Genomic DNA, 26,666 nt, shown 5'->3' with positions numbered 1-26,666 from the left:
AATTCTTGACCATCTGAGCCACCAAGAAGTGCAGCTAATTCATAGCTCTGCCTACTGCTGAGGGAGCTTTGGGCTCTTCCTGACCAAGAAGCAGGGCCTGAGCACCTGGGAGACAGCGTGGACCAGCATCACTCAAGTAGAGGGCCTCGCCAGAAGCTCCGCCGGTCTGCAGAGACAAGCCAGTGACCCCGTCAGAGCAGTTTGGTGAACAAATCTGCCTGGTTAGCTCCCTAAACCAGCAATCTTCAACCTTTCTGGCACCTGGGACAGGTTTTGTGGAGGACAATTTTACCATGGACTGGGGGGTTTCAGGATGATTTAAGCACGTTACACTTATTGTCTACTTCATTTCTATTATAACATCAGCTCCACCTGAGATGATCAGGCATTAGACCCTGGAGGTTAGGGACCCCTGTTTTGAGGTATTCTGCATCCTGACTCCACACCCCTAGCCCCTGAGCAGAGAAGCTAACCTGTACCCCTGCCCAGTGCCGAATGCAGCCTCCAGCTCTGCTAACCAGGAAACCTAAACAGAGCTCCCAGGAATCTCAGTAGTTCACCCTGGCAGCCCTGGTTCCAACAGCATTTGAGTGGAGAACCTGACCAGCAGCTCTGCACCTGAAGCGAGCCCCAGCTGTCCAAGGAGCTTAGTGAAGAAGTCTGTCTGGTTTGATTCCCGAAGAGCCTCACTGTCCCTGGAGACTGTTCTGCATGCGGCCTCCACCATGCAGGGAAGGTCTTTTATTGCCATAACCAGAGCTGAATCCAGCTTCCAGCCTGTGAACCTAACCAGAGCTCCTGAGAATCTGTGTAGCCCATCTTGCAACTCCAATTACAGCAGCACTGAGTGGAGAACCTGGCCAGTGGCCCAGCCCATCAGGAGAGCTAGGATGCTGGCCCACTGGTCCAGGGAAGCTGCCCGATTTGATCTGCAAACAAGAGGCTTGCCAGCCCTGGGGCCTGTATGGGGCCCTGCCTGGGCAGGAGCACTAACTCATAGCTCCACCCACGGCTGAATATAGCTATCAGCCTACCCGCCCAGGGGACCTAATCAGAACGCAAGAAGCTATGTACAGCCTTGGTTTAAGTACCACATGGACAGATTCCCTGTCTGCAGAGAAAAACCAATGGCCCAGTCTGGTCAGGATATTCAGTGCACAGTCTAGCTTGATTTGGGTCCCCAAACAATGAGCAGTATAGTGCACAGCCTTGGTTTAAGTACCACATGGACAGATTCCCTGTCTGCAGAGAAAAACCAATGGCCCAGTCTGGTCAGGATATTCAGTGCACAGTCTAGCTTGATTTGGGTCCCTAAACAATGAGCAGTATAGTGCCTTGGGCCCTGCTCTGCTGCCTCCCTTGAGCAGAGGAGCCAATTCATAGCCCAGCTGACTACAGAATATAACACCTAGTCCCCACCATCTAGGGAGGCCAGGTAACCGAGAGGCCAGGTAACCATGGAGCCCATCCTATGGTCTTTCTGGGCAGGGAACCAAACCAGCAGTCCCATGCAATATCCTCAGCCAGTGGTATGCCTCCCTTCCCATGACCTCAAAGCCTGGGCAGGAGCTTTGTCCAAAATAGACACTGATAGCAAGCCCTACCTGCCCAAGTATCTTACCAGCCAACATGTCTAGAACACTAAGCTGAGCAAACTAGTAAAGAACTGCCCCTTCCAAAGTGAGCCTGCAATGTTCTAGAAAAGAAAACACTCAAATGCATGGATACCAATGTATCAAGGGTCAAAAAAAAAAAAAAAATCAGGTAAATATGAATCACTAAAGGAAACTAATAAAACTCTAATAGCTAATCCCAGAAATGGAGATCTATCAAGAGCTGGATAAAAATTCAGAATAACCCTCTTAAAGAAGTTTAAGGAACTACAGGAACACACAGAGAACTATGTGAAATTAGGAAAACAATGCATGAAAAACAGGAAGTTCAACAAAGAAACAGAAGGCATAAAACAAATAGAAATCCTAGAGCTGAAATATATGATGACTGAATAATTCATCCGTTCAGTTCAGTCACTCAGTCGTATCGGACTCTTTGCGACCCCATGAATCGCAGCACGCCAGGCCTCCCTGTCCATCACCAACTCCCAGAGTTCACTCAAACTCACGTCCATCGAGTCCGTGATGCCATCTAGCCATCTCATCCTCTGTCGTCCCCTTCTCCTCCTGCCCCTAATCCCTCCCAGCATCAGAGTCTTTTCCAGTGAGTCAACTCTTCGCATGAGGTGGCCAAAGTACTGGGGTTTCAGCTTTAGCATCATTCCTTCCAAAGAACACCCAGGACTGATCTCCTTTAGAATGGACTGGTTGGATCTCCTTGCAGTCCAAGGGACTCTCAAGAGTCTTCTCCAACACCACAGTTCAAAAGCATCAATTCTTCAGCGCTCAGCTTTCTTCACAGTCCAATTCTCACATCCATACATCACCACTGGAAAAACCATAGCCTTGACTAGACAGACCTTTGTTGGCAAAGTAATGTCTCTGCTTTTGAATATGCTATCTAGGTTGGTCATAACTTTCCTTCCAAGGAGTAAGCGTCTTTTAATTTCATGGCTGCAATCACCATCTGCAGTGATTTCATAGAGAGCTTCAAAAATGGTCTCAACAATGCAGGAAAAAAAAATCAATGAACTAGCAGACAGGATATCTGAAATTACCCAGTCAAAGGAGCAAAAATAAAAGCTAATGAAAAATAGTGAAGAAAGCCTATTGGGCTAATGGAACACAATAAAAGGAAATAGTATCTACATTATGAGAATTCCTGAAGGACAGTAAGACAGGGACAGAAAGTATATTTAAAATGTAATGGCTGAAAACTTCCCAAACCTATGAAGATAAATGGACATGCTGATCCATGAAGCCTAAAGGACCCCAGACAGGTTGAACCTGAATAGACAGCACTGAGACACATTATAATTAAAATGTCAAAAGACAACGACAAAGAATTATGAAAGCAACAATAGAGAAGAAACACATTATATACAAAGTTACTCCCACAGACTACTGGTGGGTTTCTAAACAGAAAAAATTTTTTTTATTAATTTATTTTATCTATTTCTTTTTCTTTTTTTTTTTTTTAGTTTCAAACCCCTTTGTTGAGGACTGACTTTTAATAGACCGCAGTGAGGGAGCTGCTCTGCTAGGTATGAAACCTCGACCCAGAAGCAGGTTGTCTACGAATGTTTTAGCACCAGGTTCCCCAAGAATGTGCAGTGTGTGACGGGCAAGGGGGCAGCCACCTTTCCAGCCACACCCCATGTCCCAGGAGGAAGGGCTCTCCACAGTGAACCCCGGCTCCATCGTGTGGCTGGGTGCACCACACCGCTATCCGAGAGATGTGAGCCTCAACAGAAAAGTTTTAAGGTGAGGAGAAAATGGGATGATATATTCAAAATACTGAAAGAAAAAGTGTCAACCAATAATTCTGTACCCAGCACAACTTTCCTTCAAAATGAAGTAGAGATAAAGACTTTGCCAAACAAACAAATGTTTGTATAAGGAAAATCAACCACTAACCCCACTTTACAAGAAATGCTAAAGGGAGTTATTTGAGTGGAAGTAAAAGGATGCCATTTAAAATTATTAAAGCATAGTAAGGTAGTGTGAAATTCACTGGTAATGGTGAATATATAGGCAAACTCAGTAATATGGTAATGGTGGTGTGTAATTCATTTACATCTCTAATTTAAAAGTTAAAAAATGTGAGTAAAAATTATGACTACAATGATCTGTTATGAGATACACAAGATAAAAATATGTAATGTGTAACATCAAAACCTAAAATGTAAGGAAAGAAGTAAAAGTGCAAAATTTTAGGAATGCTATTAAAGTTAACTTGGTATCAGTTTAAAATAGGGTGTTAATTCTAAGATACTTTATATAAGCCTCATGGTAGCCACAAGGGAAAAACTTGTAGTAATTACACAAAGGAATATGATAAAGAAGGCATGCTGATACCAAAAAATATCAAAACAAGACTGCAGAATAAGAAGGAACGATGGATCTAAAAATCAGCCAGAAAACAATGAACAAAATGGCACAACTAAGCCCTTAAGTATCAATAATTACTCTACGCATAAATGGATTGCACTATGATCAAAAGACAAAGAATGGATTAAAAAAAACACAAGGTCCAGTGATACTACTAGATACTACCTAGAGAGACTGACTATAGCTTTAAAAATGGATATAGACTTTCAGAAAAGGATAAAGATATTTAAAGCAAATGGTAACCAAAAAAAAAAAAAAGAAAGAAACCAGGAGTAGCTATATTTATATTAGACAAAATAGAACTTTAAATGAAAATACAAAGCAGGTCATCATATAATAACAAAGAGGTCAACCCTTCTAAAAGATACAGCAGGTTTAAAATTTCTGCTCCCAGTATTGGAGCACATATATATGTAAAGCAAAACTAACATGGCAAAAGAAGAAACAATTAATAATAGTTGAATTTTTTGGTAAAACACTCTCAACAATGGAGAGACCATTCAGACAGAGAATCAACAAGTAAACAGCAAATCTGAACACCACTATAACTCAGCAGCCCTACCAGACATGTGCGGAACACTCTAACCAACAACAGCAGAGCACACGTTCTTCTTAAATGCACATGGAACATTCTCTAAGATAATGACTGTGTGTTAGGCCATAAAATAAGGCTTAGCAAATTCAAGAAAACTGAAGTCATACCAAGTATCTTCTCTGACCACAATGGCATGAAATTAGAAATCAGTGACAGGAGGAAAACTGGAAAAACCATAAACACACAGAAATTAAACAACACTCTTCTGAAATATCAGTGGGTCAAATAATAAAGAAGAAACCGAAAAGTACCTTTAGGTGAATGAAAATGAAAACAAGATATTAAAACTTATGGACTACAGAAAAAGCAGTTGTAAGAGGAAAGTTCATAATGATAAAAAAAAAAACCAAAACACCTACATAAGCAACAAGAAACACGTCAAATAAACAACCTAAATCTATGCCTCAAAGAATTAGAAAAAAGACTAACCCCAGTTTAGCCAAAGGAAGGTAGTAATAAAGATCAGAACAGAAATAGAGAACAGGAAAACAACAGAAAGCAGTAACCAAATTAAGTGTTGGTTCTTTGAAAATATAAACAAAATTGACAAAACTTTAGCTAAACAAACCAAGGAAAAAATAGAGAACCCAAATGTAAAAGTTATAAATGAAAGAGGAGACATTTATACAAAGGATTATGAGAAATGCTATAAAAAAGTGTCAATAAATGATACAATTTAGAAGGAATGGAAAAATTGTTAGAAACATACAACCTATCAAGAATGAATCATAAATAGAAAATCTGAACAGACTAATTACTGGTAGGCAGATTAACTTAAAATCTCTCAACAAAGAAAACCCCAGAATCAGACAGCTTCACTGATGTATTTTAACAAACATTTAAAGAAGAATTAAATCCTTCTCAACCTCTTCCAAAAAAAAGTGAAAAGGGAACACTCTTAAATTCATTTTATAAGGACAGTATTACCCTGACACCAAAGCCAGAAAAAGACACTACAAGAAAACTAGAAGCCATATCCTTAATGAATATTGATGTAGACATCTCAATAAAACAGTAGCAAACCAAATTCAGTAGTATATTAAAAGGATCACTCACAATGATCAAGTAAGACTGTCCCACAATACAAGGATGGTTCAATACATGCAAGTCAATCAATATGATATACCACATTAATAGAATGAAAGAAAAAAATCAAATGATAAGAGATGCATAAAAAGCATTTGACAAAATTCAACATCTATTCATGTTAAAAATTCTTAACAAATTAGATACAGAGGGAATATACTTCATGATACTCAAAGGCTTATATAACATGCCACAGCTAATATCATACTCATTGGTGAAAGGCTGAAAACTTTCCCTCTAAGATTGGAAACAAGACCGTGGTGCCCACTCTCACCAATCCTATTCCACACAGTGTGGACTCTTAGAACAATCAGGCAAGAAAAAGATAAGAGGCATCAACACTGGAAGGGAAGAAGTAAAATAATCTCTATTTGCAAATATATAAAAAGTTGTGAAAACTTCACCAAAAAAACTGTTAGAGCTAACCAATGAATTCAGATAAGTTGCAAGATTCAAAATTAACATATAAAAATCAGTAATTGTTCTATAAACTACTAGTAATTTATCTGAATAGGATATAAAGAAAATGATCTCATTCACAATAGCATCAAAAATGATACGATACTTAGTAATAAATTTAACCAAAGAAGTGTAAGCTCTCTGCACTGAAAACTGCAAGACATTGATAAAAGAAACTGAAGATTCAAGGCACAAATGAATGGAAATATATCCTATATGTTCATGGATTATAAAAACTATTATTGTTAAAACTATTCATAACCCAAAGACACGTATAGATTCAATCCAATCCCTATTAAGATCCCAATGGCATTTTTTTCCCCACAGAAATAGAAGAAACCATTCTAGCATCTATATGGGACCATAAAAGACCCAGAATACCCAAAGCAATCCTGAGAAAGAATAACCGATCTGGGGACATCACATTTCTTGATTTCAAGCTGTATTATGAAGCCATAGTAATCAAAATAGTATGGTACTGGCATAAAAATACATGCATAGATGAGTGCATCGACAGCCCAGAAATAAATCCTTGCATATATACAGTCAGGCTTTCTTGGTGGCTCAGCGGTAAAGAGTCTGCCTGCAATGCAGGAGATGAGAGTTTGATTCCTGGGTTGGGAAGATTCCCCTGGAGGAGGGCATGGCAACCCACTCCAGTATCCCTGCCTGGAGAATCCCATGGACAGAGGAGGCTGGTGGGCTACAGTCCATGGGGTCGCAAAGAGTCGGAAGCCACTGAAGCAACTGAGCATGCATGCACGCACATATACACAGTCAACTAACAACTGACCAGAGAGGAAGACTGTATGTGTGTGTGTGTGTGTGTATATATATATATACTTAAGATATTTTAGAAGTCAGTATGTAATTTACAAATGCCATATGCAAACATTAAGAAGTATTGGGAAAAAATAGCATTATATAATATTCTCAATAAGTAGCTGTGAAATGAGGGATACCATTGACTTGCTTCCACCCCAAGGTGGACTGGAGATGTCTGGGTGTCCAGGTGAAATTTATTCCTGTTTTAACCACATTTCCCCTACTTATAGGTCACTGGGTCTGAAGCCCATTAGAAAAGTCTGACGTGACCAAGGGCAATCCCCTCTGTGCGACACCATGGAGATGTGGCGCCATCGCTTGGTAACTATGGTAACTGTGTGCCAGGGGGAGCACCCTCGTGTTTGTCCAGGCAAGGACTCAGCGAACAGGCATCTCCAGGGACGCAGTGAGGTCCAGGGGCAGGAAACCATTCAGGCCCCTTACAGGCAGAGCAGGATGGTCAAACCCAGCCGTTTCCTTCCTGTGCACAGACAGAAAGTGCTCTCTGCTTGATCTAGAGTCCCAGCTGGTCTCCTGGGAGCAGGGGCAGCTTGGTGGCACACAGCTTTCAGCAGCAGATGGACATAGTGCCCTGCAGGCCTGCCCTGGAGGCAGTCCAGGCTCTGCCTCCCATGACTGAGGCCCTTTAGTCCTTCCTTTATTCCTTCCTGCCTCCCTTCAAGGCCCACTGTTTACCGCCCCCCACCCTTGGTCCAGATAGCAGAGAGAGGGAGAGAGAGGTCATAGCTAGAGGTCGCTCAGTGGGAAAGGGCAGGTTCCCGGCTGAGGGCCTGCAGATCTCCCCGCTGCCACTGACTGCAGCACGGGCGACAGTGGGTCCCCACCCCTCTCATGCGGCCTGCTGAGTGGTTCTAAAACTCTGAGGCCAGTTGTGCTTGACACGCAGGGTTTTTTTTCCCCAGAAGCAGGTGTTTACTGGGCACCTGCTCTGGGCAGACGCTGTGACAGCCGCACTGATGCATATTAAGTGGATCCTCACACACACCCCCTTCCAGACTACCCCGGGAAGAAGGTGACTCCTTTGAGGTGACAAAATCCTGGCTCGTGGAACCCTGTATCTGAGCACAGAAATTCTTTGAGCATAAAATTCCAGAGGATCCCGGGGCTCATTCTCCCAGCATAAAGCCAAGAATCCAGTGGAAAGTTCCTTAAAGTCTAAACAATGTTTGACCTTCCATCTGGGTGGTTGGAAGGTTGGTGGTGGGAGAGTCTAACCCAAAGGTCTGAAGCCCTTTAGCAAGAGATTCTTTTCCTAACTTTCTTGGGGATAAGTGAGAAATACACAGTTTCCCTTTGTATGTGTATATGTATATTTCTCTCATGTTTGTCAGAAAGCTGGCATAACATATACAGCTTGCTGCTGCTGCTAAGTCGCTTCAGTCGTGTCCGACTCTGTGCAACCCCATAGACGGCAGCCCATCGGGCTCCCCCGTCCCTGCTTACGTGACCAAAAAACCTGGCAGAAAATATAGCATAGTGCTCTGTTATGGTGGTAGTAATTTTCTTTTTAATCTCTAATTCCCCAAAATATTTTGGGTAATGTGGTTTGATTGTTTTCTAATAAAAATATAATAGAGACTTCCCTGGTAGTCCACTGGTTAAGACTTTGCCTTCCAATGCAGGGTGCATGGGTTTGATCCCTGGTCAGGGAGCCAGGCAATGGCACCCCACTCCAGTACTCTTGCCTGGAAAATCCCATGGATGGAGGAGCCTGGTAGGCTGCAGTCCATGAGGTCACTAAGAGTTGGGCACGACTGAGTGACTTCACTTTCGCTTTTCATGCACTGGAGAAGGAAATGGCAACCCACTCCAGTGTTCTTGCCTGGAGAATCCCAGAGACAGAGGAGCCTAGTGGGCTGCCGTCTATGGGGTTGCACAGAGTCGGACACGACTGAAGCGACTTAGCAGCAGCAGCAGCAGCAGGGAGCTAGGATACCACATGCCTCACGACCAGAAAACCAAACCATAGAACAGAAACGATATTGTAACAAATTCAATAAAGACGTTAAAAACAGTCCACATCAAAAAAATCTTTTAAAAACATAATAAAAAAATTTTAAATGAAAATATCAAACTGAAAAACTAAAAACAGAACTACCATGTGACCCAGCAGTTCCACTCCTGAGTATATGTTTGAAAAAAAAAAAACAAAGACATTAATTCAAAAAGATAGGCACCCTCCAAAATTCAAAAAGATATGGACCCCAATGTGCATAGCAGCAAAATTCACAATTTTCCAGATATAAAAGCAATGAAAGTGCCCATCAACAGATGAATGGATAAAGAAGATGTAGTATATATACACAATGGAGTACTTATCAGTCATAAAAAGGATGAAAATTTGCCATTCGCAGCAGCATGGATGGAGCTGGAAGGCATTCTGCTAAGTGAAAGAAGGCAGACAGAGGAAGACAAACACTGTACGATGTCACCTGTGGAATCTAAGAAACAAACTAGAGAATATAACAAAAAAAGCAGCAGACTCACAGATGCAGAGAACTGGTGGTTACCAAGGGGGAGAGGGAAGTGGGGAGAGGCCATAATGGGCAGGGAGTTAAGAGGTGCAAACTGTTAAGTATAAAACGGGCTACAAGATATATACCACGGGAAATACAGCCAATACTTTATAATAAGTATTAATGAAGTATAACCTTTAAAATTGTGAATCACTATATCACACACCTGTGACTTATATAATATTGTGTTATCAACTATACTTCAATAGAAAGGATACCTAATTGGGAGCTAACAAAGAATACATTAACACAGAAGGAAAATTAAAGTAGGTCTTTCAGCCCGGGGTTTGAAGGTTCAGCCAAACCCTAAGCACTGTCCCAACAGGATCTAGTCTAGATCGGTGGGCTCGAGACCCCCCCAACTCCTAACTGCTGGCTCCCAGAAGCCTTCTGCTATGGTCTTCCTGTTTTCCCTGCCCTGGAAGGAGATGCTTCCCTGGAGCAAACCCACGGCCCCCCACTTTCCTATACCACAGCTTGCACCTGTCACACTCCATGGGATGGTCTGGACCAGCCGTGAACTTGGAGCACGGGCCTCTCTTGTTCATCTTGGTCCATCTCCAGTCCCACATCTGACTGAGTGGAGACAGTGTCTGCCGACTTGAACAGCTCCCAGCCTTGGCGCTGGACTGCCCCTTCCCGGGCAGTTAGTTACTAGAGGCACAATGTGGCCTACAGTGGATCTGCCCTACCTACTGGGAGCCACCTGCCACGGGCAGAATCAGCAGCCCTTTCTTCCAGGTCCACCGCCAAACCAAACCCCTTTGGAAGCAGAGCCGAGGACAGACCAAACTAAATAAGCAAAGTGAGGCAGGCAGGCCACAGGGGAAAGCTGCTCTAAGGACTGAGAGCAGAAAACACTGCTTAGAATCCCTCGTTTTCCTTCCTCTCCCTCAGAGACCTGATTCCAAGTCCTACAAAAGCCTAGAAGCCCAGTTCACTTTTTTTTTTTTTTTTAAAACCTGAAAGAAAATTACTCTTCCTTCCAGGCCTGAAAGAGCTCTGATGTCACTTATACATTCTGCAGGAATTGAAAGAGCTCCGATGTCACTTATACATTCTGCAGGAATATCAAACTTGGAAGATGCTCTGGGAAATGATATTCTGGGGGCGACTTTCAGCCACCCTGGGCAATGTGCAGTGATAAACTAACCCAGTACAGGCAACGTGGTTGGCTGGAAACAGCAGTCTTCTTTAGAGTCTGCAGTGGGAGCCAGAAACCCTGACCAAGTGTACGGAGCCCAATGGCCTCCATTCATTCACACCCCTCCCTGCTCCATCTGTGGATGCTCTGCTCCTTGGGTCACTGCAGGCCTGCCCAGTGACCAAGGGGGAGGAGGGACAAGCTAACATGTTCCGAGTAGTCGCTGTGCATTGCACTTCAGGCTTCGGGCTAGGAACAGGATATGATCAGTTTTATAACTGACACACGGCTTTGTATTAGGTTTTCAGGTGTACAACGATTCAATACATGTGATTATATTGTGAGTGATCACAATATTATGACTTGTACTCTTGATGGTCTGTCCTGAGCCTGCTACTAAGTACAGTTAAAATATATTTTTTAGAAGAAATGTGCCCCAGGCAGTGCTAATCAAACATGCAGAGACAACTGGGCAGTCCTGCTGAGAATATCCTGAGTGAGGGGCCATGTAAAGAGGGTGCTAAGGTCCTCAGCACCCAGGAGCTACTTAGAAATGCAGGATCCCAGGCCCTTCTCCTGACACCTCCTGGATCCGAGTTTCTGGAGGGGGCACCCAGGGAATCTGTGATTTTCAGGGTTGCTGAAGCTGGCCGGGTGCTGGCAGACAGAGTGCCCAGGTCCCACCTGGCTTCCTTGGAAAAGAACAGGGAGCAAGACAGCCGGTGTGGGTTCCTGAGTCCCCAAGTGCGCTCCCAGTCTCCTCTGCTGTTGGTGATTCTGGGCATGGCAGGTATTGACCTCAATGTCTGGGGTGTGTCTGCAGGGCAGGGGTGCGAGTGGTCCCCCCTGCTGGTAGACACGCTGAGAGGGTGCAGGAAAGGAAGGTATTAGAATACACTAAACCCACGGCGTGGCAACTCCCAAGCAACCAACTGATATTCACCGTCACACCATTATTATTGGGTTGGCCAAACAAATTTGGGTTTTCCATAAAAATGTACAAAAGCTCGAGTGAACTTTTCGGCCAACCCAATATCTCTTGGGGAAACTCTTTCCTGCATAGGCGCCTCCCCAGGCAAGAAGCTGACCAACTGGAGGTGGTCTGTGTCCATCTCTGGCAGCTGGAAGCAGAGGCACCCAGTCTGTAGGGTAGATAGTGTTACGTCGTCGCCTGTGCTGTCTAGCCCTCCCAGAGATGCTGGCTAAGCCCACGCCTTACTCTCCCACCTCCCCTGGGAGATGAGGGGCTCTAGGGAAGAGGGGCTTCTGTTGGCCTAGCCACTGTTCTCACCCGATGTAGGGGTTAGGGGGGTAGGGGGCCATCCACTCGTGTCCTTTGCCCCCGACCCTGCATTCAGTGCTGGAGGCCCGCTCACCAGCAGACACCATGGCCCCAGGGCTCCTCCGTGGGTGCCTCCTGTCCTGGTCTCCCCTCTGGGTCCCGGTCACTCCCCTCCCTGTTTCTAACCACTAGCCAGGGATCTCCCCTGCTCAGGCTGCCTCCAGGGGGCCTGCCCAGAACAGCCCAAGTTCCCACCTCTCTCCCCTTCTGTCTCCTTTTCTTTGTTCATCTGTTCAACCGTGAGTGTCTGATGTGTGCTGGGCACTGTCAGAGCCAGTGGGGAGCCAGCAGTGGGCACAACAGGGCAAGTCCCTGCCTCCGGGTGCCTGGGTTCTGGTGAGGGAGACAGACAAGCCTCTACTGGATCACTGCACATCTGTAACGGGATGGCGCTATGGGGAAAGGCTGGCAGGTCAGGGGTCTGCACGTGAGAATGGGAGAGAGAGATGCCCTTCAACATCGTGGCGAGGGAAGGGCTCACTGGCGGGTACACGAGCAGAGCCCTGATTTGGGGGTGGGGTGGGGGAGAGGGAACAGCCACGTGGCTGGCTGGGCGGCGGGGGTCCAGGCAGAGGGACAAAACCGACACAGGATGTTCCGAAGGGTCAAGAGTGACAGCAGGGTGGCTGAGGCACAGTGAGGGGAGGAGAGCAGGAAGGGCCACTGGGAGGAGACCGGCTCCACGAGGAAGGGGACAGGCAGCGGTTCCGAGCACAGGAGTCACCTGATCTGGCTGATGCTCCAAAGGGACCTTCTCACTGTTCAGTGGGCAAGGGAGGGCGGAGGTAAGGTGACTGGTCAGGAGGCTGTATGGGTGGGGCGGGCAGGGAAAGACTCTCTGAAACCTGAGTCATGAGAAGGAATCCACAGGGTGATGATCTTGGAGGAGACCATCCCAGGCGGTAGGTGCAAAGGTCCTGAGGCAGGAAAGCGTTTGTTGCATCTGAGGAAGACAAAGCAGGCCAATGTGGAAGGCAGAGAGGGAGTAAGAAGCAAGAGGTAAAGCCTGAGAGACGAGCAGCTGACAAAAGGGCCTTGGTGAACATCTGGAAACGCTGTCATCGGGCCATGGGAAGCTTTGGAGAGCATGGCAACCCACTCCAGTATTCTTGCCTGGAGAATCTCATGGACAGAGGAGCCTGGCGGGCTCGCAAAGAGTTGGACACAACTGAAGTAACCACTGAACCCCCAAACAAACAGCAAAGTCTTTCTCTGCTTTTTTTTTTTCTTCAGATTTTTTTTTTTTAATGTGGACCATTTTTTAAAGTCTTCATTGCATTTGTAACAATATTGCTTCCATTTTATGTTTTCCTTTTTGGGTTGCAAGGCAACGTGGGCTTTTAGCTCCCTGACCAGGGATCGAACCCACACCCCCTGCATCGGGAGGCGAAGTCTTAACCACTGGACCACCAGAGCAGTCCCTCTCTACTTTCTTAAAAAACAAGTCTCACCCTCCTGTGTTGCTGGTGGAAGCGTAAAATGGTGCAGCCACTACAGAAAACAATGTGAAAGCTACTTTCTTCCAAAAATTAAACACAGACTCACCATGTGACTCAGCAATTGCATGTCTGGGTATAAACCCCAAAGAAGTAAAAGCTGGGACCCAAGGAGATATTTGCACACACACACACGTTCACAGCAGCATTACTCACAATATTCCAAAGGCGGACACATTTCACGTGTCCATCAGCGGATGAATGGATAAACTAAATGTGGCATGTTCATGATAGAATAGTATTCAGATTTAAAAAGGAAGGGAATCTGACACAGGCTACAACTTGGATGAACCGTGAGGACATTAGAAAGTGAAAGAAAGAAAGTGAAGTAGCTCAGTCGTGCCCGACTCTGCAACCCCAGGGACTGTAGTCCACCAGGCTCCTCCCTCCATGGGATTCTCCAGGCAACAATACTGGAGTGGGTTGCCATTTCCTTCTCCAGGGGATCTTCCCGACCCAGGGATCGAACCCAGGTCTCCTGCATTGCAGGCAGACGCTTTAACCTCTGAGCCACCAGGAAAGCCCTTGAGGACATTATGCAAAGTGAAATAAGCCCGGCACAAAAAGACAAAACACAGTCCGATCCCACTTATATGAGATTCCTAGAGCAGTCAAGCACATAGAGACAGGAAGCAGAATGGTAGTTGGCAGGAGCCAGAGAGAGCTGGGGATGAGGGGTTACTGTGTAACTAGGACAGAGCTTCAGCTCTGCAGGATGAGAAGAGTTCAGGAGATGGGCAGGGGTGATGGTTTTACAACGTGGGTGCGGTAACACTACTGGACCATACATTTAAAAAAGGATTCAGACGGTCAACTTCACTGTTGCGTGTATTGTTATGTGTATTTTACTACAGTTAAAAAGATTTTTTAAAGTCTCTGGAGGCCACTTTTTCTCTCATTTGCATCCTCATCAGCACCCATCTCCCTGTCCTCAGGGCAATGATGACCCCAGTACTTAGGGACTGATGGTCTAGATAATCTCCTCTCTGCGTAAAGACGACAGATAAAATGAACTGGCATGGATGCAATCTTAAAAGCTCTCCAGTGAAGACAATCCTCAAGACTGAACCTGGCTGCTCTTTCAAAAGGTAACAATTCCGCTTGCCAGGATTTCTTGCCTTTTAAACCTTACTTCCTGGTAGTTCAGCTGGTAAAGAATCCGCCTGCAATGCAGGAGACCTAGGTTTGATCCCCGGGTTGGGAAGATCCCCTGGAGGAAGGCACGGCAACCCACTCCAGTATTCTTGCCTGGAGAATTCCATGGACAGAGAAGCCTGGCAGGCTACTATTGGGTCGCAAAGAGTCAGATACAACTGAGCAACTTTCACTCACTCACTCAAATGTTACTTAAATCTTGGTGGCTCAGTGGTAGAGAAGCTGCCTGCCAACGCAGGAGATGTAAGAGACGCAGGTTCAATCCCTGGGTTGGGAGGATCCCCTGGAGGAGGGCATGGCAACCCACTCCAGTATCCTTGCCTGGAGAATCCCGTGGACAGAGGAGCCTGGTGGGCTACAGTCCATGGGGTCACACAGAGTCAGACACGACTGAAGTGACTTAGCATACACAAAACCTTCTGTTTAAGCCAGTTCCCTCCTCTGCCTTCTGAGAGTGCAAAGAACAGCCAGTGACCATCTATGGAAGAAGTCCTCCAAAGAACTTGGACACCACTGTTAAATTCCCTTGCCTCTCCGAAGACATGGAGTGATCTCCTTTCCACATCGTCCAGCCTAAAACTGCAGCCACATTCTCTTGGTGAAACTGACCTTTGAGTCCTCAGCTGTGCCTCTAAGTGTCTGGATGGACCCCAAATTGCTTCTTAAGGTGTGGACCAGCCCATGGCACTCCCACGGTAGGCCTCTAAGGGAGGTGGTAGGCTACTATTCAGGCCTGTGTCCTTTGCAGGCTCCTCAGAGCATCTCAAGAAGATGTCAACACACAACCCAGCTCAGGTGAGTCACAGGACAAACGACTCCATCCTTTACCAGCTACATGGGAACAGGTGTACTCCAGGGACTGGGCCAGGAATAAACAAGCCAAATTCACTGTCACTTACAATCTACCAAAAACTTGGCTGTGAGAAACAACTTTGGGAAGACTGAAGGTGTATCCCTTCCTTTGGGGTTAAGTCCCCAGGAGTTGCAGGTGGGGACCACCTGGTTTTGCCCAGCCTCCCTCTGCGGGGTGTCTTTGTTGCACTACACTGACTGGGCACCCTGCCCGCCCTGCAGGTGCCATGTAAGGAAGCCTTGGGAGGCCTCCGTGCGGTTATTCTAGACGCACAGTTGAAGGCAGGCTACCGACACCTGGATGGACGTGAGAAGGCATGGGCAATGCTGCTCCCAGGACTCAGAGTCAGCAGTCTGAAGTGCAATCTATTTCTGCCTCACGGACTCTAAACTGCATCACTGGTGATGTTCCATTCTGGTTTTGCTGCTGGGGAACTCAAAATCAAATTGGGGTCCTATTTCTGGAAGAATGCTGTGCAACAAAACTTTCTGCAATGATGGCAGTGCTCTGTATGTGTGTGGCCCAGCATGGTAGCCACCAGCCCCATGGGGCTACTGAGTACTTGAAATGAGTGAGACTGCGGAACTGAATTTTTTTATTTTAATTAACGTCAATGTTAAATTTAAATGGCCACGTGTGGCTAGTGGCTACAGATTCCACGGCAGAGTTCTCAAATAGGGAATGACATGAATCTTGGATCTCACAGACGGTTTACCTTACTTTCCTAACATTATCCAAATTTCTCCTCCATTTCAAGTTTCTTTGGTATTTAATTATTATTATTTAATTATCTTTATTAATCTTCTGGTGTGGCCTATCTCTTTGTCAATCAACCTCAGTCTTTTCAAAAAAATGTGGGATCTCCTTATAAAGACAAAAAACACAGGTAGCATGGCCATATTCCCCCCTTTTTGCTCACATATGCCCCCACTCCTTTGTGCAATCTAGAGTAATCAATATGTTCATTTGAGGGAAGGGAGTCCCAAGAGCGGGGAAAGAGATGCCACCTCTCCTCTTTCTATGCTTTGTTTCTTCATCTGGGTGTTGCTCAGGCAAAGGTGTAACTTGTGAAAATTCACCAAGCACATATTTATGATTTGCACTTTTCCTTGTATATATCATTTATATGATTCTTCAAGAAAAAGTAAGGAAAATGTATAAAGAGAACCTAGTATGTTCAAAGTACCATGTTAGTTCTAGTGTGTGTAACACAGGTCTTGGCCTCAGAAAGCTGTAATTTCGATCATCAAGCATTAACGCAAATTTCTGAGATATATTTTATAGAGAGATATCTTGGGCAACTTCAGAGGCTGGAAATTCCCCACCCACCTACCTTTCTGCCTCTCCCCACTGAGTCAGGCAATGCCAAGAAAGGAGAGGTGAGCTTCAGGAGGTGGAAGGCTTTCTTTCCATCTAATCAGACACTAAAATCCTCAACAAAATACTAGCAAACCAAATCTAACAACAAATTAAAAGGACTGTACACCCTGATCAAGTGGGATTTATTCCAGATATTCAAGGACTCTTCAGTATATTCAAATCAATCAGTGTGATACACCACATCAACAAACTGAAGAAGAAAAACCATATGATCATCTCAATAGCTGCAAAAAAAGGTTTTATGACAAAGTTCAATACCCACTTAAGATAAAAACTCTCTAAAAAGTGGGATAAGAGGGAACCTGCCTCAATATAATTAAGGTCATATACTTCAGATCAACAGCCAACATCATACTCCATGGTGAAAGCAGAAAGCATTTTCTATAAAATCAGGATGTCCACTCTTGCCACTTTCATTCAGCATAGTTTTGGAAGTCCTTGTCATGGCTATTAGAGAAGAAAAAGAAACAAAAGGAATCCAAATTGTAAAAGGATAAGTAAAACTGTCACTGTTTGCAGATGACATGATACTATAAATAGAAAATCCTAGAGTTGCCATCAGAAAATTACTAGAGTTCATCGATGAATTTAATAAAGTTGTGGGATACAAAATTAATATACACTTTCTATACACTAACAACCAAAGATCAGAAAGACATATTAAGGAAACAATCCAATTTACTACCACATAAAATAGATTAAATTACCTAGGGAAAAACCTACCTAAGGAGGCATGAAATTAAAAGATGCTTGCTCCTTGGAAGAAAAGCTATGACCAACCTAGACAGCATATTCAAAAGCAGAGACATTACTTTGCCAACAAAGGTCCATTGAGTCAAAGCTATGGTTTTTCCAGTGGTCACATATGGATGTGAGAGTTGGACTACAAAGAAAGCTGAGCACTGAGGAATCGATGCTTTTGAACTGTGGTGTTGGAGAAAATTGATGCTTTTGAACTGTGTTGTTGGAGAAGACTCTTGAGAGTCCCTTGGACTGCAAGGAGATCCAACCAGTCCATCCTAAAGGAAATCAGTCCTGAATATTCATTGGAATAGTCTTTGGAAGGACTGATGCCGAAGCTGAAACTCCCAATACTTTGGTCACCTGATGTGAAGAACTGACTCATTGGAAAAGACCCTGATGCTGGGAAAGATTGAAGGTAGGAGGAGAAAGGGACGACAGAGGATGAGATGGTTGGATGGCATCACCGACTCGAGGGGCATGAGTTTGAGCAAGCTCTGGGAGTTGGTGATGGACAGGGAGGCCTGGCGTGCTGCAGTCCATGGGGTGGCAAAAAGACACAACTGAGCAACTGAACTGAACTGACTGAAGCAGGCAAAAGACAAAGTCAGAAAACTATCTGGAAAGAAATCAAAGATATACCATATCCTTGGAGTGCAAGAATCAATATTGTGAAAATAACTATAATATCCAAAGCAATCTACAGATTCAGTGCAATCCCTATCAAATTACCAGGGGCGTTTTTCACAGAATTAGAACAAAAAATTTCACAATTTGTACAAAAACACAAAAGACTCCAAATAATCAAAGCAATCTTGACAAAGAAGAACAGAGCCAGAGGAATCAGGCTCCCTGACTTTAGACTATACGACAAAGCTACAGTAACGAAGACAGTTTGGTCCTGGCAAATACAGATCAATGGAGCAGGGCAGAAAGTCCAGAGATAAACCCACACACCTATGGCCACCTAATCTGTGACAAAGAAGGCAAGAATATACAATGGAGAAAAGAGTCTCTTCAACAAGTGGCGCTGGGAAAACCAGGCAGCTACATGTAAAGGAATAAAATTAGAACATTTCCTAACACTATAGAGAAAAATAAACACAAAATGGATTAAAGACCTAAATGTAAGACCTAAATATAAGAGCCTTAGAGGAAAACAGAGACAGTCTTTGACAGGAATTGCAGCAAGATCTTCTGGGATTCACTTCCTAGATGGACCTAGAGATTGTCATACAGAGGGAAGGCAGAAAGAGAAAGTCAAATATCATATAATATTACTTCTATGTGGAATCTAGAAAAACGGTACAGGTGAATTTATCTGCAAACCAGAAACTGAGTCAGAAATGCAGGAAACAAACCTACAGGTTACCAGGGTGAGGGAGGGGGTGGAATGAATTGGGAGATTGGGATTGACTTATATACACTACTATATATAAAATAGATAACTAACGAGAGCCTCCTGTGTAGGACAGGGAACTCAATGCTCTGCGTGTGTGCTGTTGTTTTGGTCGTGTCTGACTCTTTGCAACCCCATGGACTGCAGCCCACCAGGCTCCGCAGTCCATGGGACTCTCCAGGCAAGAATACTGGAGTGGGTCACCATGCCCTCCTCCACGGGATCTTCCCGGCCCAGGGGTTGAACCCACATCTCTTTTGTCTCCTGCATTGGCAGGCACGTTCTTTACCACTAGTGCCACCTGGGAAGCCCACTCAGTGCTCTGTGGTGACCTAAGTGAAAGGGGAATCCAAAAGCAAAGTGGATATATGTAAATGAATGACTGATTCACTTTGCTGTCCGGCAGAAACTAATACAACAGTGTAAAGAAACTGTAAAAAGATGAAAGAGTGCGTTTTACAAAAAAAATAATTCCAAATTCTTAAAAGAGTTGAGTAGCTCCCAGAAACAAACCTCTCAGCTTTTCTCCTTCAGAGGAATTAAACACTGAAGGAGATCTCTGAAATATGGATTGTCAAGTCAATGGGGCAGGATGAAGAAATGAAATGCAACCTATATTTTAAGAAAGCAACTAAAAACTACCCAACCAAGATTGTCTTCAATGAATAACTGCACTCAAGTGAACAAAAGCATGTGTGTTGAAAACGAAACTTGGGAACCAAACTGCTAAGGAGAATGTGAAAAAAGAAAGGTGCTCTCTCTACTGGGTCCCTCCTCCCATAACCAAAACATCTTAATTTGCTAAAGACTGAAGCATATAAATTTTTACTTTTAAAATGAACTTAAAAGAGTTGGTCTGACTTCCCTGATGGCTCAGATAGTAAAGAATCTGCCTGCAATGTGGGAGACCTGGGTTCGATCCCTGGGTTGGGAAGACCCCCTGGAGAAGGGAATGGCCACCCACTTCATTATTCTTGTCTGGAGAATTCCATGTACAGAGGAGCCTGATGGGCTATAGTTCATTGAAGTCGCAAAGACTTGGACACGATGGAGCGACTAACACACACACACACAGGTGGGCAGGTGTATCAAGCTAGAGCAGAGAGCTTCTTTCTACAGTGATGCAATAACAGTAACCTATTCAAACAGCCATAATCAAGAACTGTGAGAGGGAACCATTATTCATTTCTGCCCACATTAATTTAACTCTTTGACATATTGCCATGTTGGACAAAAGCCCAAATTCCTGAAACCCCCATGATACAAATCTTTTTCTCTTACTCTTTGCATACTTGGATGCTCTAAATTCAAAAGCCTGTACCCATACAGATTGTATAGCTATTTAAATCTGTGACTTTTCTTTGAAATATTCTTTCAATGGTTTCTTCGAGTGGGTTTCAGGCCAAGCTTTCTTACATTCTTTCATTTATATTATTACAGGGATTGAGGGGGGAAAAAAGTATTCTAAATAACACAAAAAGGAAAAATTCCCTCAGAAACAATCACATTCATTTTGGACTTTTAGTATAAACAAAGTCCTTTCATTAATTTTTACTTATGCAAATGCATTACGTTTTGCATAAAGAATTGGCAGTCTTCAAATACAGAAGAAAACTTTTCTCACATTTCAAAAGAGATTATAAAACTGATACAGAAATATGAAGGATCATAAAAGACTAGTATAAGCAACTATATGCCAATAAAATGGACAACCTAGAGTAAACGGATAAATTCTTAGCAAATTTCCCAAAACTGAACAGGAAAAAGTTAAAAATATAAACCACAACTACTGAAATTGAAACTGTGATTAAAAAACTCCCAGTGAATAAAAGTCCAGGACCAGATGGTTTCACAGGCAGATTCTATCAAACATTTAGAGAACAGTTAACACCCATCCTATTCTGAAAAATTGCAGAGGAAGAACACTCCCAAACTTATTCTGTGAGGCCACCATCACCCTGATACCAAAACCAAACACAGATACCACAAAAAAGAAAATTATAGGCCAATATTACCGATGAACATCGACACAAAACTCAACAAGATAACTAGCAAAATGAATCCAACAATATATTAAAAGGGTAACACACCATGAAAAACTGGGATTTATCCCAAGGATGCAAGTTGTCAATATTCACAAATCAGTATGATACACCACATTAACAGCCTGAAGAATAAAAACATATGATCATCTCAACAGATGCAGAAAAAGTTCCTGAAAAAATTCAACACCCATTTATTTTAAAACCTCTCCAGAAAGTGGGCATAGAGGAAAACTATGTCAACATAATAAAGACAAAAACTGTGTGTGTGACAAACCCACAGCTAACATCATACTCAAACACGAAAAACTTTTTCCTCTAAGTTCAGGAACAAGACGAGGATGTCCACTCTCACCACTTTTATTCAACATAGTTTTGGCAGTCAGAGAAGAAAAAGAGATAAAAGGAGTCCAAATTGGAAAAAAGAAGTAAAATTGTCACTGTTTGCAGATGACTTGATACTACACACAAAAAATCCTAAAAATGCTACCAGAAAACTACTGGAGCTGATATATGAATTTGGTAGAGTTGTAGGATGCAAAATTAATACACAGAAATCTCTTGCATTTCCATACACCAACAACAAAAGAGCAGGAAGAAAAATTAAGGAAACAATCCCAATTTACCATTGCATCAAAAAGAATAAAACACCCAGGAATAAACCTACTTACAGAGGCAAAAGACCTGTACTCCAGAAACTACAAGATGCTGATGAAAGAAATGGAAGATGACACAGAAAGACAGAAAGCTATACCGTGTTCTTACATTGGAAGAATCAATATTGTCAAAATCACTATACTTCCCAAGGTAGTCTACAGATTCAATGCAATCCCTATCAAATTACCAAAGGCAGTTTTTTGCAGCTCTAGAATAATAAAATCTTCTTTGTATGGAAACACAAAAGACTCAAGAGCCAAAGTCATCTTGAGAAAGAAAACCAGAGCTGGAGGAATCAGGCTCCCTGACTTCAGACTATACTACCAAGCTAGGGACATTGTGGTACCAGTGCAAAGACAGACTTATAGATCAACAGAACAGGACAGAAAGCCTAGAATTAAATCCCTGCACCTTTGGTCAATTAATCTGTAACAAAGAAGTCAAGAACGTACACTGGAGAAAAGACAGTCTTCAATAAGTGGTGCTGGGAGAACAGTCACATGTAAAAGAATAAAAGTAGAACACTAGCACCACACACACACACAAAGTCTCAAAATGGATTAAAGACCTAAATGTAAGACCACATTCTATAAAACCCTTAGAGATAAACATAGGCAGAATACTCTTTGACATAATTCGCAGCAGGATCTTCTTCTATCCATAGCCTATAGAAATGAAAATAAAAAATAAACAAAGGGACCTAATTAAACTTAAACGCTTTTGCACAGCAAAGGAAACCATAAACAAAAAGACAACCCAAAGAATGGGAGAAACTATTTGCAAATGGTGCAACCAACAAAAGATTAATCTCTAAAATATACAAACAGCACATGTAGTTCAATATCAAAAATACAAACAACCCAATCAAAAAATAGGCACAAGATCTAAATAGACATTTCTCCAAAGACAACATCAGTCACTTCACTTCAGTTGCTTAGTCGTGTCTGACTCTTTGTGACCCCATGAATCGCAGCACGCCAGGCCTCCCTGTCCATCACCAACTCCTGGAGTTCACCCAAACTCATGTCCATTGAGTCGGTGATGCCATCCAACCATCTCATCCTCTGTCATCCCCTTCTCCTCCTGCCCCTAATCCCTCCCAGCATCAGAGTCTTTTCCAATGAGTCAACTCTTTGCAGGAGGTGGCCCAAGTATTGGAGTTTCAGCTTTAGCATCAGTCCTTCCAATGAACACCCAGGACTGATCTCTTTTAGAATGGACTGGTTGGATCTCCTTGCAGTCCAAGGGACTCTCAAGAGTCTTCTCCAAAATCACAGTTCAAAAGCATCAATTCTTCAGCATAGAGATAGCCAAAAAAAACCCAAAAAAACAAAAACCCATGAAAAGATGTTTAACACCACTAATTATTAGAGAAATGCAAATCAAAACTACAAAAGTATCACTTCACATTGGCTAGAACAGCCAGCATCAAAAAAACTACAAACAATAAATGCTGGAGATGGTGTGGAGAAAAAGGAACTCTCCTACACTCTTGGTAGGAATGTAAATTGGTACAACCACTATGGAGAACCGCATTGCTGCTGCTGCTGCTAAATCACTTCAGTCATGTCTGACTCTGTGTGACCCCATAGATGGCAGCCCACCAGGCTCCCCTGTCCCTGGGATTCTCCAGGCAAGAACACTGGAGTGGGTTGCCATGCCTTCTCCAATGCATGAAAGTGAAAAGTGAAAGGGAAGTCACTCAGTCACGTCCGACTCTTCACGACTCCATGGACTGCAGCCTACCAGGCTCCTCCGTCCATGGGATTTTCCAGGCAAGGAGAACAGCACTGAGGTTCCTTAAAAAACAAACAGAAATACCATGTGATCCAGCAATCCCATTCCTAAGCATATGTCTGGAGAAAACCATAATTAAAAAAGCATACATATACCCCAGTGTTCACTGCAGCACTCCTTACAACAGCCTAGACATGGAAGCAACCTAAGTGTCCACTGACAAATAAATGGATAAAGAAGGTATGGCACGTATATACGATGGAATATCACTCAGCCATGAAAAAGATGAAAATAACGCCACTTGCAGCAATATGGATGGACCTAGAGATTAACATTCTAAGTGAAGTAAGTCAAAGACAAAGATAACGTCACTTATATGTGGAATCTGAAAAATTATAGAAATAAACTTCTTTACAAAACAGAAGCAGATGTACAGACTTCAAAAACAAACATGGTTATCAGAGGAGGAAAGGTGGAGGGCAGAGGATAAACTAGAAGGTTGGGATTAACATATACATAAACTATATATAAAATAGACAGTCAACAAGGGCTTGTATAGCACAAGGAACTCCACTTAATACTCCATAATAACCTTATGAAAAAAGAATCTGAAAAAGAATAGATATATGTATAACTGAAACACTCTGCTGTATACCTGAAATGACCACAACAATGTAAATCAACTACACTCCAATATAAAATAAAAATGAAAACAAATAGCATTTAGTTCAGTGAATAATAAAGCAATATTATATTTTATGTGCATAATTCAAAGAGAAATCTGAAAATTACCTCTTTCCTTTAAATCATAAATATGTCAAGGTGACTTTTTTGACTTGAGCAATGTGGCCTAGCTATAGTTTGAACCAGGTATCTGACATGTGCCAAATTCTCACTACATTTTGCAATATGTGGATTATACCTCTGATGTTTAACGCTAAAAGCAACAGAAACTACGAAACTTTATCTGTGATTCAAGTAAATACAATCAGCCAGCATCTTTCAAGCCGTCGCCTAACTTGCTATCAGCTTTCTCCTCTCAGGTAGCCGTTTGTGAAAACCAAGATGCCAAAGGCAGAGGCATTTCAGAAAGACAAAATTGTATATGCCTGGAACTGATTTACCTGTTATTAGTAATTCTAGAAAGCTAGGGTCTTGAAAGCATGTATCAGGTAGGGCATACAAAGGACATTTTAAAATCTATATGCTCAATTTTGAATTCAAGAGTGGAACTTAATGACTTCTAACGAGTTGGGATGATTGCTGGAAGGATGGAAGGAGAAAGGGGTCCAGTAATTGAACCAAGACATTAACCACAGAAGCAACAGAGGAGCCTACTGCATCCATTTCCTTCTATGTATTTACTCCCCTCTTCCCATGCTTAATGGAACCAGAAGCCCCAAAGACATGGCAGTACTCCTTAAAACGCCCAGAAGGCATTTCCCAGTAATCACTGAATTTCAACAATGTAATGCCCAGTAGCAGAAGGGTGAAGGGTAGAAAGTAGGGGAGGCACCAGAGCAAAGAAGAAAACATATCTTCTCTACTGATGTCAACATATTTTACAGTTGTCACGGATGGCTTTTCCTGAAGTTCCTTTGTGGAAATGAAGAATTCATTGGTAAAAACCGCCTACTTGTGAGGGAGTAGACTAAACAATCTTTAATAGCAAATTCCCTGGGATATCAGCTCATTCAAGATCCCCTGGAACCCCAAGCATTTAGTGGATGGATGCTTGTCACAGGCAGTGGCACTAGAGGGATCAGCTATTGCTGGCCTGGGGCACATGACCTCGGCAGCAAAGTGAAAACCGTTTAATTAGAGTATGGACACCTTGACTTGCTCTTCTAGCCAGAAAGAGGGTCACTGATCCCTCCTTTTTCTTAACTCCCTGTTTTGTAACAGGTACTTGCTAGGGTTTCAGAAAAAGCCATTTCACTTGTTTCTCTGTTATCATCAAAGGGAGACAGCCACAGGCAGACAGACGGACATTCTCCCAGGTACCTGCAGAAGGATCTTGTTGCCGTCATGGTCCTCTGTCTGCCAGCGCCCCTCACTGATGGGGCTGCAAGGGTTGGGCAAGAGCGGCACCAGCTCCCCGATGTCCCTGACCCGGAACTCCAGCACGGAGGAGTCGGTGGGGACCGGGGTCTGGTCACAGGGCAGTCTCTTGAGGGAAAACTGGATGTCCACGTCCAGATTGGAGAAAATGGGGAAGATGCAGAAGTCCGCTTTCTTCTGGCTGGGGCTCCGCCTGAGGATCAGCTCGTAGAACTTGAGGATGTCGGCGTAGTTGTCATGGCGACAGTAGATGGTGAAGCGCACGATCTCCTTGCCGTAGTGCACCGGCCGTATGGCCCAGAGCGGCGTCCCCGGGGCCAGCGTGAAGAAGTCCTGGCTGCAGGGCAGGTAGGGCAGGAACTTGCCGGGCACGCGCTCGGTGTGGTGGTGGCGCCAGGGCGGCCGCTGCAGCGTGCGGTGCAGCTGCAGGATCGGCTCCTCGCCGTATTCCTCCTGCAGGAAGAGCACCACCGCCAGCGCCGGCTGTGCCGCCTTGGGGACCCTCCTCCGCCGGCGGCACGCCCGCCTTTCCGAGACCCTGAACAGCGGGAGGTCCGGGTGGATCCACGCCAAGACCTTGTCGATGGCCTCCTGCAGGGGGCGGGATTCCCCTGGGTCCGCGATGATGTGGATGCTGACGAGGAAAGGGTCCTGCGCCTCCTCCGTGGAGTACTCACCTAGCGACACACAAAAAGAAACCCCAAAGAACACAGGGTGACTACTTCATGAAGGTGGCCTGCAATGACATGCAAGGTCTTGGCAGAAACAGAAGCTCCATTTGAACTGACTCCTTGGTCTTATGAAATTCTGAACCCAAGTTCATGTGCAAATAGAGTGTTGGGGCACCCAGCTGCCTGCCAATGCAGGAGACATAAGAGACTGAGGTTCCATCCCTGGGTCTGGAAGATCCCTGGAGGAGGGAACGGCAACCCACTCCAGTATTCTTGCCTGAAGACTCCCATGGACAGAGGTGCCTGGTGGGCTACAGTCCATACAGTGCCAAAGAGTTGGACACACGACTGAAGGGACATAGCTGGGCATACACAACAGCAGCCTCAAACTCAAAAACTATTACCCTGGTTCCCAAGCTGCGTGGTATTAGGACGACCTTGGCGTGGTACTGCAGCAGGTTGAACGTTTCTTCCATTGAACA

General features: G+C 44.0%; 1 protein-coding gene across 1 annotated transcript in view; it reads right to left on the bottom strand.

The window, feature by feature from the left end:
- Positions 1 to 26,666, bottom strand: part of FAM124A (family with sequence similarity 124 member A) — a 118,237-nt gene that overhangs the window by 54,371 nt on the left and 37,200 nt on the right. Inside the window, exon 3 of the mRNA XM_068984751.1 lies at positions 25,457 to 26,190. Within this exon, the coding sequence (XP_068840852.1) occupies positions 25,457 to 26,190 (734 nt within the window). The remainder of the gene's footprint in view (positions 1 to 25,456; positions 26,191 to 26,666) is intronic.

The sequence above is a fragment of the Capricornis sumatraensis genome, chromosome 12 (assembly GCF_032405125.1).
Source record: "Capricornis sumatraensis isolate serow.1 chromosome 12, serow.2, whole genome shotgun sequence".
NCBI classification, from domain to species: domain Eukaryota; kingdom Metazoa; phylum Chordata; class Mammalia; order Artiodactyla; family Bovidae; genus Capricornis; species Capricornis sumatraensis.
The sequence above is the reverse complement of the archived record's forward strand: the minus strand, read 5'-3'. Positions and strand labels throughout refer to the sequence as shown.